The sequence below is a fragment of the Mustela nivalis genome (assembly GCF_964662115.1).
Source record: "Mustela nivalis genome assembly, chromosome: 6".
Classification (NCBI taxonomy): Eukaryota; Metazoa; Chordata; class Mammalia; order Carnivora; family Mustelidae; genus Mustela; species Mustela nivalis.
Window position 1 is genome coordinate 101149418 of NC_139025.1, and position 18263 is coordinate 101167680.

Consider the following 18263-nt stretch of genomic DNA (forward strand, 5'->3'; position numbering starts at 1 on the left):
TCTGCCTTTACTAATCCCTAACCACTACACAATGCAGTGCCACAGGCTCAGAGGGCCCAGACCATTTATCTTTATCATCTGAACTCAATCCCTTGATGATTTAATCATTTAAATACAAGTTAAATACAAGTTAAATACAAGTGGTTGGCTTCTAAATTTATGTGTCTAGCTTAGACCTATGTAATTCATCTCTCCTTGAATATCTTATAGAATAAATCATTGCAAATTTAACATGTCTAAAACTCACTTCTTGTGTGCCTATCCCAGCCTATTTAGCCTGTGGTCCTCCTCATCTAGTAAATGGAAGTTCCACTCTTCTAGTTGCTCAGGCTAAAAACCTTGCAGTAATCCGTAACCTTTCTCTTCTACTTTTCATTCACGTCTTCTGTGAATTCTGTTGACTCTAATCTCAAAATGTATCTGAAACCTGACTACTACTCACCCTATCCATTGCTTCAATGCTGGTCCAAGCCATAATGCTCTTTTTTTTTTTTATTTTTTTTTTATTTTTTATAAACATATATTTTTATCCCCAGGGGTACAGGTCTGTGAATCACCAGGTTTACACACTTCACAGCACTCACCAAAGCACATAGCCTCCCCAATGTCCATAACCCCACCCCCCTACTCCCAACCCCCCTCCCCCCAGCAACCCTCAGTTTGTTTTGTGAGATTAAGAGTCACTTATGGTTTGTCTCCCTCCCAATCCCATCTTGTTTCATTTAACTTCTCCTACCCACTTAAGCCTCCATGTTGCATCACCACTTCCTCATATCAGGGAGATCATATGATAGTTGTCTTTCTCTGCTTGACTTATTTCGCTAAGCATGATACGCTCTAGTTCCATCCATGTTGTCGCAAATGGCAAGATTTCATTTCTTTTGATGGCTGCATAGTATTCCATTGTGTATATATACCACATCTTCTTGATCCATTCATCTGTTGATGGACATCTAGGTTCTTTCCATAGTTTGGCTATTGTGGACATTGCTGCTATAAACATTCGGGTGCATGTGCCCCTTTGGATCACTACATTTGAATCTTTAGGGTAAATACCCAATAGTGCAATTGCTGGGTCATAGGGCAGTTCTATTTTCAACATTCTGAGGAACCTCCATGCTGTTTCCAGAGTGGCTGCACCAGCTTGCATTCCCACCAACAGTGTAGGAGGGTTCCCCTTTCTCCACATCCTCGCCAGCATCTGTCATTTCCTGACTTGTTGATTTTAGCCATTCTGACTGGTGTGAGGTGATATCTCATTGTGGTTTTGATTTGTATTTCCCTGATGCCGAGTGATATGGAGCACTTTTTCATGTGTCTGTTGGCCATCTGGATGTCTTCTTTGCAGAAATGTCTGTTCATGTCCTCTGCCCATTTCTTGATTGGATTATTTGTTCTTTGGGTGTTGAGTTTGCTAAGTTCTTTATAGATTCTGGACACTAGTCCTTTATCTGATATGTCGTTTGCAAATATCTTCTCCCATTCTGTCAGTTGTCTTTTGATTTTGTTAAGTGTTTCCTTTGCTGTGCAAAAGCTTTTGATCTTGATGAAATCCCAATAGTTCATTTTTTCCCTTGCTTCCCTTGCCTTTTGCGTTGTTCCTAGGAAGATGTTGAAATCAATGAAATAGAAACCAAAAAACAATAGAACAAATCAACAAAACTAGGAGCTGGTTCTTTGAAAGAATTAATAAAATTGATAAACCCCTGGCCCGACTTATCAAAAAGAAAAGAGAAAGGACCCAAATAAATAAAATCATGAATGAAAGAGGAGAGATCACAACTAACACCAAAGAAATACAAACTATTATAAGAACATACTATGAGCAACTCTACGGCAATAAATTTGACAATCTGGAAGAAATGGATGCATTCCTAGAAACATATAAACTACCACAACTGAACCAGGAAGAAATAGAAAGCCTAAACAGACCCATAACCAGTAAGGAGATTGAAACAGTCATTAAAAATCTCCAAACAAACAAAAGCCCAGGGCCAGACGGCTTCCCGGGGGAATTCTACCAAACATTTAAAGAAGAACTAATTCCTATTCTCCTGAAACTGTTCCAAAAAATAGAAATGGAAGGAAAACTTCCAAACTCATTTTATGAGGCCAGCATCACCTTGATCCCAAAACCAGACAAGGATCCCACCAAAAAAGAGAGCTATAGACCGATATCCTTGATGAACGCAGATGCGAAAATACTCAACAAAATACTAGCCAATAGGATTCAACAGTACATTAAAAAGATTATTCACCACGACCAAGTGGGATTTATTCCAGGGCTGCAAGGTTGGTTCAACATCCGCAAATCAGTCAATGTGATACAACACATCAATAAAAGAAAGAACAAGAACCATATGATACTCTCAATAGATGCTGAAAAAGCATTTGACAAAGTACAGCATCCCTTCCTGATCAAAACTCTTCAAAGTGTAGGGATAGAGGGCACATACCTCAATATGATCAAAGCCATCTATGAAAAACCCACCGCAAATATTCTCAATGGAGAAAAACTGAAAGCTTTTCCACTAAGGTCAGGAACACGGCAGGGATGTCCATTATCACCACTGCTATTCAACATAGTACTAGAGGTCCTAGCCTCAGCAATCAGACAACAAAAGGAAATTAAAGGCATCCAAATCAGCAAAGAAGAAGTCAAATTATCACTCTTCACAGATGATATGATACTATATGTGGAAAACCCAAAAGACTCCACTCCAAAACTGCTAGAACTTATACAGGAATTCAGTAAAGTGTCAGGATATAAAATCAATGCACAGAAATCAGTTGCATTTCTCTACACCAACAGCAAGACAGAAGAAAGAGATATTAAGGAGTCAATCCCATTTACAATTGCATCTAAAACCATAAGATACCTAGGAATAAACCTAACCAAAGAGACACAGAATCTATACTCACAAAACTATAAAGTACTCATGAAAGAAATTGAGGAAGACACAAAGAAATGGAAAAATGTTCCATGCTCCTGGATTGGAAGAATAAATATTGTGAAAATGTCTATACTACCTAAAGCAATCTACACATTTAATGCAATTCCTATCAAAGTACCATCCATCTTTTTCAAAGAAATGGAACAAATAATGCTAAAATTTATATGGAACCAGAAAAGACCTCGAATAGCCAAAGGGATATTGAAAAAGAAAGCCAACGTTGGTGGCATCACAATTCCGGACTTCAAGCTCTATTACAAAGCTGTCATCATCAAGACAGCATGGTACTGGCACAAAAACAGACACATAGATCAATGGAACAGAATAGAGAGCCCAGAAATAGACCCTCAAATCTATGGTCAACTCATCTTCGACAAAGCAGGAAAGAATGTCCAATGGAAAAAAGACAGCCTCTTCAATAAATGGTGCTGGGAAAATTGGACAGCCACATGCAGAAAAATGAAATTGGACCATTTCCTTACACCACACACAAAAATAGACTCAAAATGGATGAAGGACCTCAATGTGCGAAAGGAATCCATCAAAATCCTTGAGAAGAAGACAGGCAGCAACCTCTTCGACCTCTGCCGCAGCCATAATGCTCTTTTAACAGGACTGTTGCTATAGTTTTCTAATTTAGGAAACAGGCAAATTTTCATATAAAGGGCTAACTAATAAGTTTTGCAGGTCATACATAGTCTCTGTCACATTCTCTTTCTCTCTCTCTCTCTTTTTAAAAACAATCCTTTAAAAATGTAAAAACCTGGGTGGCTCAGTGGGTTAAGCCTCTGCCTTCGGCTCAGGTCATGATCTCAGGGTCCTTGGATCGAGCCCCGCATCAGGCTCTCTGCTTAGCGGGGAGCCTGCTTCCCCCTCTATCTCTGCCTGCTTGTGATATCTCTCTCTCTGTCAAATAAATAAATAAAATCTTTTTTAAAAAATTAAAAATAAATAAAAATGTAAAAAACAGTCTTAGCTCAGTGTACAAAGCAGGCCTTGGGTCAGATGCAGGCCATAGTTTGCCAGATCCCTGGTCTAACTGATCAAGGCATCCATTTTGCTTCCTGCAACCTATTCTTGAAGCAGCAAGAGCGATCCTTTTAAAACATAAATTAGACCATGTCACTCCTGGGCTTACAACCTTTAATGGCTTCCCATCTCACTCTTAGTAAAAGCCAAAGTCCTTTCAGTAGCCTTAAGGCTATGTATAGTCTGTAATTGTCTTGGTCCCATTTTGCTATTTTAAATTTTAAAGAAAAAAATTTTGTGCCCCCCTTCCCACCCCTAGAGTGAGAGGAGAAGCAAATTTTAGATCTTTGAAATGAAAGTTCTTGTTCTTATTCCTTGTTCCTACTTATATCTTTTGTAATCCCTTTCCAGAATTACTAATTACAATTTGTCCTATGTCCTTTCAGACCTTTTTGTGTGCATATGTGTGGACATATATAAAATGTGAATAAATTTATCCTCTATTTTTCAAAAACTGGAAATTTTTATATATTCTGATGTAAACTTTTTTCCACTATCTGCCTTCACTTGATAATAACTCTCTATTTAATTCTTGTAATAATTGTATAATATTTCAGAATACAAAAGTGAGGAATGATGATTACAAATTATTTCCAGTTTTTCCCATTACTAATAATTATGCTACTTTGATCTGTGCCTTTTTCTTTGTATATTTATTGAAGTGTCTTTGGAAGAATAAATAATTATAAGTGGAATTGATGGGTCCCAGGGTATGCTGCACATTCTGGAAATTGTTGACACACTGCTCTGAAAGGTCTGTGGTACTTTGTACTTTCATTAAGAAGACCCTTTCCCAGGGTGCCTGCGTGGTTCAGTCAGTTAAGCATCTGCCTTCAACACAAATCATGATCCTGGGATCCTGGAATTGAGCCCTACATCATTGAACTTTTTGCTCAGTGGGGAGTGTGCTTATCTCTCTCCCTCTGACAACCCCCTCACTCCCACCCCATGTGCTCCCTCTCTCTCTCTCCAATAAACAAATGAAATCTTTGAGGGGAGGAAAAAAAAAGGTTAAAGCAATTTATATCCTACTAACAAAATATAATAAAAGTTTGGGTTTTTAAAAAAAATAACTGTCAACAGTTGGATTTTTTAACCACAGATTTTCAAACTTAATTTTTATTTATTTATTTATTCATTCATTCATTTATTTATTTATTTATTTTTTATTATGTTCAGTTAGCCAGCATAAGCACTGGGTGTTATACACAACTAATGAATCATTGAATGCTACTTCAAACTTTATTTCTTAATGATCCTAGAGCAGATATGTCCTGTTATAACCATGTAAATGAATACTTTGCTAAGTTTTAAAAGATTTATACATATCTCATTTATTAAGTTTTATGGGAAGCAGATTTTTTTAAATTATTATTTATTTTCTCTTCTGTTAAATGAGCAGCATTAGAAATACCGAAGGTTTAGATAAAGCTAGAAGAGGAAGAACTGAAATGTATTGATATATGGCTGGATACAGTGCAGATTTTGTAACCCTGAAAAATGTTTTGAACTCCCTCAGTAAGATAGAAAAGTAGATTTGTGATGTAGTGGTTAAGGTCAGTATGGCCAAGTGGTTCAGAGTACAGACTCTGGAGCCAGAGTGTCTGAATATGCATCCTAATTCTGAAATTTACTGGCTCTGTGACCTTGGGTAAGTAACTTAGTCTCTCTATGCATCAATTTCACAATTGTAAAATGAGGTTAATATCATCTAACTCATAAGGTATTGTGATGATTACATGAATTTAGAATTGTGTCCCAGGACATATACGAAAGTACTAAATGTGTGTTATCATGTTATCTCTAAGCATCTTCCAATTCCAGGTTTTCTTTAAGAAAAATCTGCAACTTTACGTAGCAGCAGTATTTATGTAAAATCTTTAAATAGAGGGATGCCTGAGTGGCTCAGCTGGTTAAGCATCTGCCTTCTGCACAGGTCATGATCCTAGAGTCCCAGGATCAAGTCCCAGGAACTCCCTGCTCAGCGGGGAGTCTGCTTCTCTCTCTGCTCCTCACCCCACTTGAGCTCTCTGCCTCACTGTCTTTCTGTCTCTCAAATAATAAAGTCCTAAATAAAGTCTTTAAATAGGTAATTCAAAAAATGGATATTTGACCGTATCTAACTTGTATCCTAAACAAATTATCTGCAGCAGTGTGACTCCTAATTGGGTGACCATTTTTTGTCAATAGCCATTCACATATAAAATGCTCCATCCTTTCATGCCATCCTTCCATCGTATTTTGGTTTGGTGATGACAGGTGAGAGTTGGAGAAAGTATGCTGGAGAGAAAAGATCATGGTAGCAAACAAGAGTTTTACAGGCCTTATGTGTTACTGAGAGTGATGGCAAGAAGGGCTTTTGAACTTCCATGATGTGATGTCCATCTTATCATTTTAGATTTGATCTGGTATTTTAGCAATATTGTGCAGGCTCACAGGTACTTCCCACTTCCCCATTGGTAAATTTTCCATTTATTTTGTGGATGTGTTCGTTTTTGATTCAAAGTAAATCGACAGTGTCATCAGAACCATTTCCAGGTTTTATTAGTTAATCAGTGTGTTCAAGGTAGAGTTACTGCATTGAAACTGAAACCAGAGATAGGAGTTTCTGTTTTTCCTTATCCTGAAACATTGGTCCCAGTATTGTCAGAGAGCATTTATTCTCTCCTAAAAGAAGAAAGAGGAATGTAACATCATGTGAACAGAAATAGTCTCCATCTAAACTATTGGATTTGAACTCCAGATTATGTGTAACAATTTAGGATAGCATCTGGTACACAGTAAGTGCTATATAAATGGTAGTTATACATTTGGTTAACTCTGCTTCAACAGTCCCTATTATGTGTATTTAATGTCTGAAGGAAAACTTTTCTTTTTCTCAGTTGTATTGAAATATAATTGACATTCAGCAGAGAAGAGTTTTGTTGTTGTTGTTGTTATTTTTTAATTTTATTTTTGCCCAGTGTTTAAGCTCTTCCTAAATTTTTAAAGAAATTTTACAGGAATAAAATCCTCTTAAAAATTTTTTTTCTTATTCTTAAATCTAGTGTCGGTCCTGAAAATAGGGAAGTGTGCCTGCTCTTAGCAATAAATGTCTTTTTTAAGTGATGGGTTGTGGTTTATATCTATTAACAATCTTTGTTTCCATCAACTATAAGGTAATAAAAGCAAATTTTGTTCTTTGGAGCAAATATATAATGACTTCTTACTCTTTCAGAAAATTTAAAATAGGCATGCAATATAGGAAACTTATGTTCATATCTAATGTATATATAAAGAATCAGGAAATGGTTGGGATTAAATTATTGATGTGTTGATAATACCCAGCAATAGTTATGTAGCTGACTCTTGTTTTTAAGATTGGGTAGCTTGAGTGAAAGTCATCTACTAGGTTTCTAAACCAGGGAAACAAAACCAATCTAATGGACATGAGATCTATGTTGAAACTTTACTCAAATTCCGGCATGATTTGTGTATCAGTCTTACAGCTTTGGCCTCAAAAAGAATCTCCCCCACCCTCCCATTAAGCTTATAGAAGCTTATAGAAAGAGTTTTCAAGAATTATTAGTTTTTAAACTTTGGACTGTAAGCCTTAAATGACTTGAACTTTGAATGATTTAGAGTAGAAGTATATTTTAGAGCCAAAAGAGAACTTAAAAGGTGTTTCAAAAATGCTAGTCAGGTGCTTTGATTCACAAAGCTAATTTTTGGCAAATTTGGGACCATCTACTCCATTTTTGACTCACTGAGAGTATTTTTTAATACTCTAACCAAATGGTTCTTGTTTTACAACCTTTTATGAATGTCTGTATTTTAAAAAGTAGAATTATAGGGATGCCTGGGTGTCTTAGTTAAGTGTCTACCTTCAGCTCAGGTCATGATCCCAGGGTCCTGGGATCGAGTCCCACATCAGGCTCCTTGCTCACTAGGAGCCCTGCTTCTCCTCTCTCAGCTGCTTCCCCTGCTTGTGTTTGCGCTCTTACTCTCTTTCTACCTGACAAATAAATAAAATCTTTTTTTTAAAAAAAGAGTAGAGTTATTAACTAAGTAATTAAATCATGTACCTAATTCCCTCCGTCACAAAAAAAGGTATCTGAAACAATGTTTTTGTCATGTAAACCACAATATGGGTAATTTGTTTAGAAGTTAAACATTTCTAGAATAGTGATTCCTCCTACTTTCTTTTTCACTGAACTATGTATGCAAAAAAAAACTTCAGAAAACCCTCTTTTAGTATGGTTCTTTTCCTTTGGAACTCCATATCTTTTACTGTCATTTTTAAGTCCGTTTTTTATTTTAGAATGTTCCTCTTGGTTTCTACCATATCCAAATGGTCATGTGGTTCCTTTCTGATCATCACAAAGGTTATCATTGAGGGCTTTTTGTTATCTTTACAAATTGGCTATTGAGAACTGGAGTTAGGACCTATCAGTAGAAGGTCTTTTATTTATATGTTTGTACATACCTTCAGAAACTGTTTACCTAGTTTACCTACATTCATAATATCCACTCGACTTCTATATACATCCATTCTTTTTTTTTTAAGATTTATTTATTTGAAAGAGTGTGTGTGCAAGCAGGGGGAGGGGCGAAGAGAGAGGGAGAGAGAATCTCATGCAAACCCTGTGCTGAGTGTGGAGCCTGACATGGGGCTCGATCCCATGACCCTGAGATCATGACTTGAGCCAAAAACAAGAGTCAGTCCCTCAACTGGCTAAGCCACCCAGGTGCCTATATATATCCATTCTTTGATGCAAAAGTATTAAAACATTTATAAAAACAAAATGCCAACATAGCAATGAGCATAATTTAATGTCCTAAGCATAATTTAACATACTAGTTTGCTGGAGACCCTTGAAAAATGTTTAACAAGAAAAATTTCTAGATGAGGAGTCAACATACTGCTTCATTGTTTATAATAACCCCTCCTCCCCAAAAGGAAATAATCCAAGTGTCTGTCAGTATAGGAATGACTGTGGTGGTTTATTTATTAATGAAATAATACCCAGCAGTTCAGATGAAGAAATTAGATCTCTATAACTTTACTAATTATTAAAAACATACTAAAGAGTTTTTTTAAAAATGCAAGCTCTAAAAGCATATATTCAGCATCTCACCATTTATGTTAGATTATAAAGTATACAAAAGAATCATATATATATTTACAGATGTGTGGTAGAAAGTTTTTGAATGCATATGAATGAAATGCACTAACCTCAAGCTAGTAGTTAACTCTGGAGGACAGAAAGGGGTGGAAGACAAGGCTTTAGCTAAACCTATAATTTTTTTCTTTATGAATTAAAACATTTGAAGCAAATATATTAAATTATTAACATATTTTGTTTAATCTAGGATGATTATATAGGTGTTTGTTTTAACAGTCGCTTAGTAATTAAAAATATTTCTTGGGGTGCCTGGGTGGCTCAGGCAGTTAAGCATCCAACTCTTGATTTCTGCTCAGGTTGTGATCTTAGGGTTGTAGGTCAAGCCCTGTATCCGGCTCTACACGTAGCTTTAGATTTCCTCTCTCTTCTTCCTCTGCCCCTCCCCATGCACATTTGCTCGTTCTGTCTCTCTCTCTAAAATCTTTTTAATAAGATTTCTTAAAGTAAGTTATTTTCCTCTATATATTGTCTTCGGTGCTGTGAATCTGTCCCCACACATTGGCTTTAGGGGCACGCCATCATGTGTGCACCAACACCTCCTTTCACTTTCATTCAACAAATATTTTTTAAACATTTCTACGTAATAGGCACTGTTTTCAGTACTACAGATAGAGCAATGAACAAAATAAAGCCTTTACCATCATGGAACCTATAATCTAGTGGTGGGAAGCAGATAATAAGAAAATATACAATATGCCACATGGTAGTAAGTGCTATGGAGGGAAAAAAAGCAAGATGGGATGATCAGGGGAACTGGGTAGGGTAGAGGGATGATTGCTATTGCATTAGATGATGAAGAAAGGGCTCTCTAAGGGGCGTGAGGAGTATGCTGTGTTCATGTATCTATCACCATCTGATGTCAAGTAGTGAATCTCCCAAGTTACATCTTCATTTCAGACCTCTTGCCTTATCTGCATTTGATTCTTCACTTTGGTTGTCTAATAGATATTTCAAACCTATCATGTCTAAAAGTGAATGCCTTTTCTTCACCCCCCAGTTTCCTTTACCCACGTCTTCCCCATCTCAGCTGCGCTGGGACTAGAAATTTGAGACTCCTTTGGGAGAAGTTGTTACAGAAAACAATGGGACTGAATGTATGAGATCATTTACAGAAAGAAAAGGAGAGATCACATTCAATGATCAGGAAAAGAGAAAGGAGGAGACTGAGGAGTGGCCAGAGATTTTGGTGGGGAGGTGCCCACAGAATGTGATGCCTCAAAAGGCGAGAACATGTTTCGGGGAGTCATTAGTAGTGTCCGTATCTGCTGAAGTTAAATGAGATATAGACTAGGAAACAACTGTTAGACTTAGCGTCATTAAAGTTGTTAAAGTGTTCTTTTAAGGAATGGTGTGATTAAAACTTGATTGGGAATTGATTCAGGAGAAAATGGGAAACAGGAAATGGATATAGCAAACTACAACTCTTCGATTTTGGTATAAAGAGTTGCAGAAAGATCTGGCAATATTGGAAAGAGGTTGTAGAATCCAAAGGCAGTTATACCCATGAGTAGATATTTCTTGATCATTTCTGCCCAAAGTTTGGAGTTAGAATAAAATCTAAATTGTTATGGCTTAGTTATTTTAAAGGGTCATGTTATCACTATTACAAGGGCAAAGCAACATTAAATATCACCTCGAGAGAAAAGTGGGAAAAACTGCAATAAAATGCTGGCAAAACAACCAACTAGAATTAGCTTACAGAAAACTTACTACATTTTAGATAATGTATACTGGAGATATCAAAGAGATTTCATTTTATTAAGTTACTGCCTTTTAAAATTAAATGATATTTCCTTTTTTATTTAATTCAGTGGGGATCTGCAGTGTACTTATGTTATAAAAAATCAGTGGCAAAGACTAACACTATATCCTACAAAGCTGGTAAGTATAATTTTTCATGGAATACTTAACATATATTATGAGGCCAGTAAACTTTAAGGAAAAAAAACCCTATCTTATGATGTGCTAGTGTCAGGACTGGGACCACAACCCATGTCTTTTTTTTTTCTTCCTGTTTTATCTTATCTTTATGTTTATTGAATACTTAATGGAAGACTCATTTTAAAGGAGCTGGGGTAACCATGCTAAATATTCAAAAAAACTAGTATATGCATATGCTTCAAGGTAGTGGGAACACAAACTGAAGTTTTAGGATTGTGTTCGTATTTGTGTATGTTGCTTCAGAATAATCTTTTCTTGTTTGTCTTACTTAGCCTTCATGGATGAAGCATGATAAATATTAATTAGTTATTATGAATATTTACAGTGTTTGAGGATTAAAATCTAGATGTATCCTACTGAAGTATTCAGTTATTTGATGAGCATATATGTAATGTAATGTTACTAAATATGTTAAATAATAAAGCATTTTAGCATCATTCATATTATGAGCACCTAAATTCAAGAGCTGATGACTTAATATTTATTACTGTTTTTATAGGTCTAATTTGTAGATATCCTCAAGAAGATTATGAATCTTTCTCACTCCCAGAATCTGTCCCCTTATTTTGTTTACCAATGGGTGCAACTATTGAATGTTGGCCACCCAACAGCAAATACCCTCTCCCTGTGTTTTCTACATTTGTGTTAACTGGAGCCTCAGCTGAAAAGGTACTATGTGTTTTAATTAGTATTATCAAGTCTTAAGTTTTATATAATATAGGCAACAGTAGCAATAACTGGTTAAATTGAATCTATTGTACATACTTCTTCCACTTGATTAAAATAACTATATACAGAGGTAAAGGAAAAGAGAATTTTCATTCTGCCCCATACACCCCAATGCTTTTTTGTGAATATGGTGAAAGATTTTTTCATCATCAGATGATGGTCCTTTACTGCTTCACTTTCTGTGATAAAGTTTTGAGAGTAATACAAAAGACATTATTAAGTATGCAAAACTATTTGGAATTATAGACTATTACAGTTGGAAACGACTATGGAAATCATCTATTCTAACATCCTCATTTTATAGATTGCAAAACTGAGGTCCAGAGAAATTTAATGAATCGCCTGAAGCTGGAATATATATTCCCTTATCTGACATTCTGTCCCACTGTCTACTAAATAATTATTTTCAGTTACTTTCTTATAGAGAATATTGATAAGTTGCTTTCACTCTTCAGAAAACAAACTCAATTTAATTAAAGAGAGTAGCACTGTGAAGTTGTGTGTGTGTGTGTGTGTGTGTGTGTGTGTGTGTTAATGTACTTCAAGAAAGCAACAGTGATGTTTGCTCATTGCTGTGTTCCTGGTACCTGGCACCTTGCCTGGCTCTCGGGCATATAAATGGCTCATAATGGTCTAGCTTATAATGGCTCATGTATTACATATTTAATGATGTGATTTGAATAAATGATATAAGGAGTATTTATTAAATATATTACTTGTTTTCCAGGTCTATGGTGCTGCTATTCAGTTTTATGAACCATACTCTGAGGAAAATCTTACAGAAAAACAGAGACTTCTTTTGGGTTTAGCATCATCAGCAGATGGGAAATCTGATAGTTCCAAAACAATTCACACTAATAAATGCATCTGTCTTCTTTCTCACTGGCCTTTTTTTGATGCATTCAGGAAGTTTTTGACTTTTCTGTATCGTTATTCTATCTCTGGACCTCACGTTCTTCCAATTGAGAAGTAAGTTAGAGAAGTATTCTTCAGTCAAAATTTGGTAGATCTTTCCATTATGTGTGGTATGTTTGTAATGGTAATTCAGTACATTTTATGTGGAAACTAGATTTTTCAAGAGTTATTTGGGAAAAAAAGTTTGGTTATTTCAATCAGGTAGTATTTCTCTGTTATACTTTTACAGTCATGGTACTTTATTTTCATTTTGTTTTAAAGTTTACTTATATATTTAGTGATCCCTGCACCCAACATGGGGCTCAAACTCCTGACCCTGAGATTCACACTGAGCCAGCCAGGTGTCCCACATCATGTTATTTTAAATGATTTTATCTCTTAACAAAATGAAATGAATGTTTCATTTTTGATGCTCTTGCGACGTTTGGAGAACCTAATTGGCATTTTTTAATTAGGATCTTAGGATTTTTTATTAGTTTTGTAATTCTTATTTTTCAAATAATTTGGGTTTATTATGAACTTTTAAAAATATTCCCTACTATCTTTAGATATCATGAATTTAAAGGAAAATTAGATAAACACATTCTTTATTCTATTGAATAATGTTTTATGCAGTAAAATTTGTTGCAAGTGAGATCTAAATATCTTCATTGTCTATTTGATTATTGTTTATACCATCTGTTACTTAAACTCTTGTATTCTAAAGCAAGGAATTTCTAAGTACACAAAACATTTGACTCAACTCAGACTTGTGACATGTTGACCTTTATAGTATATGGTATTCACTTTGGAATCAATTGGGTTCTTGTCTGTTTGTTTTTAAGGCATATTTCTCATTTTATGCATAAAGTTCCTTTTCCATCTCCTCAGAGACCACGGATTTTAGTCCAGGTAAGATTTTCTTGATTTAAGTGCCCTATTAAATCATTATTGGCTCTGTCAAAATGTACCATAAGAATAACAATTATAAATGGAAGAAAAGAACAAATATTATCTAAAGAATCAGATAGTAGTTCATGTTGGAATTTGGGCCCTTAGTGTTTTATTAACTGCCTCCTCGGCAGACATCGAATGTTTCCCCTGAGATAAAAGTTCGAAGAGTTAAAGCAGTTGGCAGTAGACATTTTGAACATACAAAAAGGAATTTCTTTCCCCTAACCTTTGGCATATATTCCTGAAGTTAAATATATTAGAGTAGATATAAGGAAAAGTTGTGTGTTTTATATATATTATGTAGGAAGGAAGGTTCATAGCTTTGTGATGGGAAAGTTCAAAATGAACATAAATTATTTTCCCTATAGCTTGTCCCAAATGACTGTATCTTTGCTCTTTTGTTTACATTTCTTTGTTTGTGCTCTTGATCTGTAAGATGTCTGCTTATTTAATCACCATTTACAAAGCAATTTCTATAAAGAAAATATTATTATGTGTTATCACTATATGTGCTTTACCGTATTTATCACAGCCCTTAATGGGGCATCATTCAAAATTACAAGTATTTGGCAAATAGGTATTTAGAGATTTGTGGAAATATGCCTAAATATGCATAAATTTTAAAATGTAGATAAAACAATTGTACTATTGATACAGATAAAATGTCTAGAAAAAATTTCATTTTTATAATCTTCATAATCAGTTTGTATATCCACATGTCTTCTTGGTATTTAGTGCCAGAATATATGTATGTATGTGTGTGTGTATGTATGTATGTATATGTATATGTGAATGTGTGTGTGTATATATATGTATATATATACATATATATATATGACTCAGTTTGAATACACATAAAAGATTTGTTTTATGACAGAAGGTGATAACTTTTTTTCTGTTGAGGACCAAACAGTAAATATTTTAGTCTTTATAGGCCATGCTATCTCTGTCAAAACTACTCAGCTCCTACTGTGAAAAAACAGCTATAGATCATACCTAAACAAATGAGCAGTGCTACTGTTCTAATAAAACTTTATTTGTAAAAACAGGTGGTCTAAAACAAACAAACAAAAAACCAGGTGGCCTGTGGATTTGCCCTGGAGGCCATAGGGTTGCTAACCCTGATTTTGTGGTACTAAATGAATAATTTGGTCTTTCAATAAAATTTTATTAAATTTGCATTAGGGGAAAAGAGAATTCAGAATAGGAAAAGTTAGTAGTTAGAAGAGGTCAGTGGTTAGGAAATGCTTTTCAGGATCTTAATAAGTGACATAAACAATTCATATACTGGTTAATGTATATATTGAAACTTCGTGGACATCATTATTAGCCTACTTTTTTTTTTTTTTTTTTTACCAGAAAGTATTTTAAAGCTCATCTTTATATTTCAAACACTTTATTGTAAATTTTCTTCTAGTTATCACCACATGATAATCTGATTCTCAGTCAACCTGTTTCTTCACCTCTTCCACTAAGGCAAGTAAAACTTCCTTTTTACTTGTGTTTCTTCAAATCTAGTGTGAGCTAAAGTGACATTCAAATATTTTTTTTTCCCTAGGTAAAATTTCAGATACTGATAGAAATACTTCTCATTTAACTGTTTCTTACCTAAATTCCTTTTACTTAAAGGAAAAAGAAAAACCTTTATAATAGTTTGGTATTTTTATGTATCCATTATTTATCAAGTACTTACTGTTACATAAATAGGTATATATGTATATAGAATTTGAGTATGAAAAGAGTTATTTTTAGCTTTAAATATCTTCTGAAGAGCATTCAAATGCAATTAATTTTAAATTTAATCCACAAATAAAAAAGATACTCCTAAATACTAACCATGGAATAAAACAAGGTATTTCCTCACTCAGAAGTTAAGAGAAATTATGAAATATATTTTCAAAAGTATCACTTCCTGAAATGTAATTAGCTATGTAATTTTCTAGCAGAGAAAGAGTTACGATATAATTAAGTTATTTTGTAGCACGTACCTAAGGGAGACCAGCTGCCATCTTTGACATTAATTTTGTAAGAATTGCAGGTTATTTCATCACTAGGTCTTGGTCCAGAGTGACCAGTGTTTTCTTAACCTTTGTTTGAGCTGAAATAAACTAAAATACTGACTGACTGAGACTTTAAATAAAATGATCCTAAATTACCCAAGACAATTTTTTTTTAGAACAGCGTTATCAATATGATTCACATGCCATATAATTCACCCAGTTAAATTGTACGATTCAGTGGTTATATTCACTCTGTAAGTATAGAGATTTAGAGAGGTCATTATAATCAATTTTAAACCATTTGCGTCACTCTAAAGGAGAACCCCTGTGCCCTTTCAGTTACCTTCCCTCCCAATTCTCCCATTTCTACACGCACAAACACACACACATACACATACACACTCCCCAGCCCAGGGCAACCATGAATCTTTCTGTCTCTACAGATTCAACCAGATTTGCCTATTCCGGATTTTCATATAAATGGAATCATATAATATGTGACCTTTTGGTTTTAGCTTCTTTCACATATAATAAATTGTCCAAAATTCATCCATGTTGTATCATCATTACTTTATTCCTTTCTGTTTCCAACAAATATACCATTATATAGATAGACCACATTTTAGTTATTCATTTATCAGTTGATGGACATTTGGCTTGTTTCTGCTTTTTGGCTATAATAAATAATGCTGCTCTGAACAGGCACAGAGTTTTAGTGGACATGTTTGCATTTCTTCAAGAGACTTGTTATTAGTTCTGCTTTATTTAAAAAACATTAATTTGGTGAAGCCAGTTATTTAGCATTATAAGGGCAACATACTGATTGGCTTACTGAATTACTTACTTTGTCAGTTCAGTATTTATTATCACACAGAATGTCTCAGTTTAGGTTATTTATTTGCTTTTTATGTGTATACCATTGCTTGACTTGGTAGCTGTCGATATCACATTATTCTTACCATTATATCACCAAAGATAGTCCATTTGTAAATCCAAATTTTAATAGGCATATTTACCTTAAGAGAAGTAGACCTGTAAGTCATGCATTTTTCTGATAATCTCCATGAAAGATGAGCCACTAAAAAACAAACTTCCATAAAAAACAAATATGCTTTCAACCAAAATATCCCTCTTATAGATTGAATTCTTTACTTGGACATTATCTGCATAACAGATCTTTTTATGAAAAGAAAAAAAACTTTTCATTTTCTATATTGAATACAATGCACAATAATTAAATAATTCTGAAACCTCAGAAAACTTCATTGTTTTCATAATGTGTTTCTGGTGACATTTTTTCACACATAAGGGAGCAGTCACATTTAAAGTTGAATAAATAATATAATCCTATACTAATCATGACCTTTTTTCACTATTTTGGATAATGAGGTATTTGAATTTTTTTTTTAATTGTGTATTTTTGTTTGGATTGACAGTGGTGGCAAGTTTTCAACACTACTTCAAAATTTAGGTCCTGAAAATGCTGTGACACTACTGGTGTTTGCAGTAACAGAACATAAGATTCTCATCCATTCCTTAAGGCCTTCCGTGCTTACTAGTGTGACAGAAGCATTAGTGTCTGTGAGTATCAAAGTTCTTATTGGCAATCAATTTCATTCTAGACTTAATTTATTTATTTAATTTAAAGCTACTTTGAGACTTAGCTAAAATTCAGGGAGTAATGAATTTTTATGTTGTGAAAAAATGTTAATTTTCTGAACATTAATATTATAATTATTTTATTTGTTATCAAATGCTAGACTTCAGGTATGTATATTTAAAAGACAGTTTTTTGTGTATGCTGATAAATTATGCTTCATTGTCAAACAGCTGAATATTCTCCTGTCTTTTATTTATCCAAGATGATTTTCCCTTTCCACTGGCCATGCCCGTATGTTCCTCTCTGCCCATTGGCTTTAGCAGATGTCTTGAGTGCACCATGTCCATTCATAGTAGGAATTGATTCAAGATACTTTGATCTCTATGATCCTCCACCAGATGTTAGTTGTGTTGACCTAGATACCAACACCATTTCTCAGTAAGTACATTGTAGTGATTCTATACCAAATCAATTACAACTTCATAGTGTACGTATGTAATTGTATATTTTTTGAATGCTAATTAGAATTCTTTTGAGCTATATTGTAACCAAAGATGGTTATTACCATCTTTGAATCAACTCATACTATTCTTTTTTTTCCCAGATTTTATTTATTTTAGAGAGAGAGAATGAGAGTGTGAGAACTGGGGAAGGGACAGGAGTAGAGGGAGAGAATCTCGAGCAGACTCCATGCTGAACCCAGAGCCCAGCATGGAGCTGGATCTTACCACCCTGCGATCATGACCTGAACCAAAATCAAGAGTCACATACTTAACCAACTGAACCACCCAGACTCCCCCAACTTGTACTGTTCAGTGGGATAGATTAGGGTATTAGGTTTTACTGTAAAGAAAATATATATTTAATCCTCAGATCTTTAAATATTTAAGAAACATTATTATAATCTTATACTTAGAAATTTAGCAGAAGTGAAATTGAGCTTAAAAACAGAAGAATTTATTTTCCATTTTCCAGATAAGTATGGGTAAAATCACAA

The 18263-nt window shown here is 34.5% G+C and overlaps 1 protein-coding gene across 30 annotated transcripts in view; it reads left to right on the top strand.

The window, feature by feature from the left end:
- DENND4A (DENN domain containing 4A) overlaps window positions 1–18263 on the top strand; it is a 145740-nt gene that overhangs the window by 67858 nt on the left and 59619 nt on the right. For all 30 annotated transcript variants that reach the window (XM_082737046.1, XM_082737045.1, XM_082737023.1 and 27 more), the window contains 7 exons: window positions 10960–11029; window positions 11589–11758; window positions 12546–12787; window positions 13558–13624; window positions 15084–15142; window positions 17103–17247; window positions 17529–17704. In XM_082737046.1, coding sequence (XP_082593172.1) covers window positions 10960–11029; window positions 11589–11758; window positions 12546–12787; window positions 13558–13624; window positions 15084–15142; window positions 17103–17247; window positions 17529–17704 — 929 coding nt within the window. The remainder of the gene's footprint in view (window positions 1–10959; window positions 11030–11588; window positions 11759–12545; window positions 12788–13557; window positions 13625–15083; window positions 15143–17102; window positions 17248–17528; window positions 17705–18263) is intronic.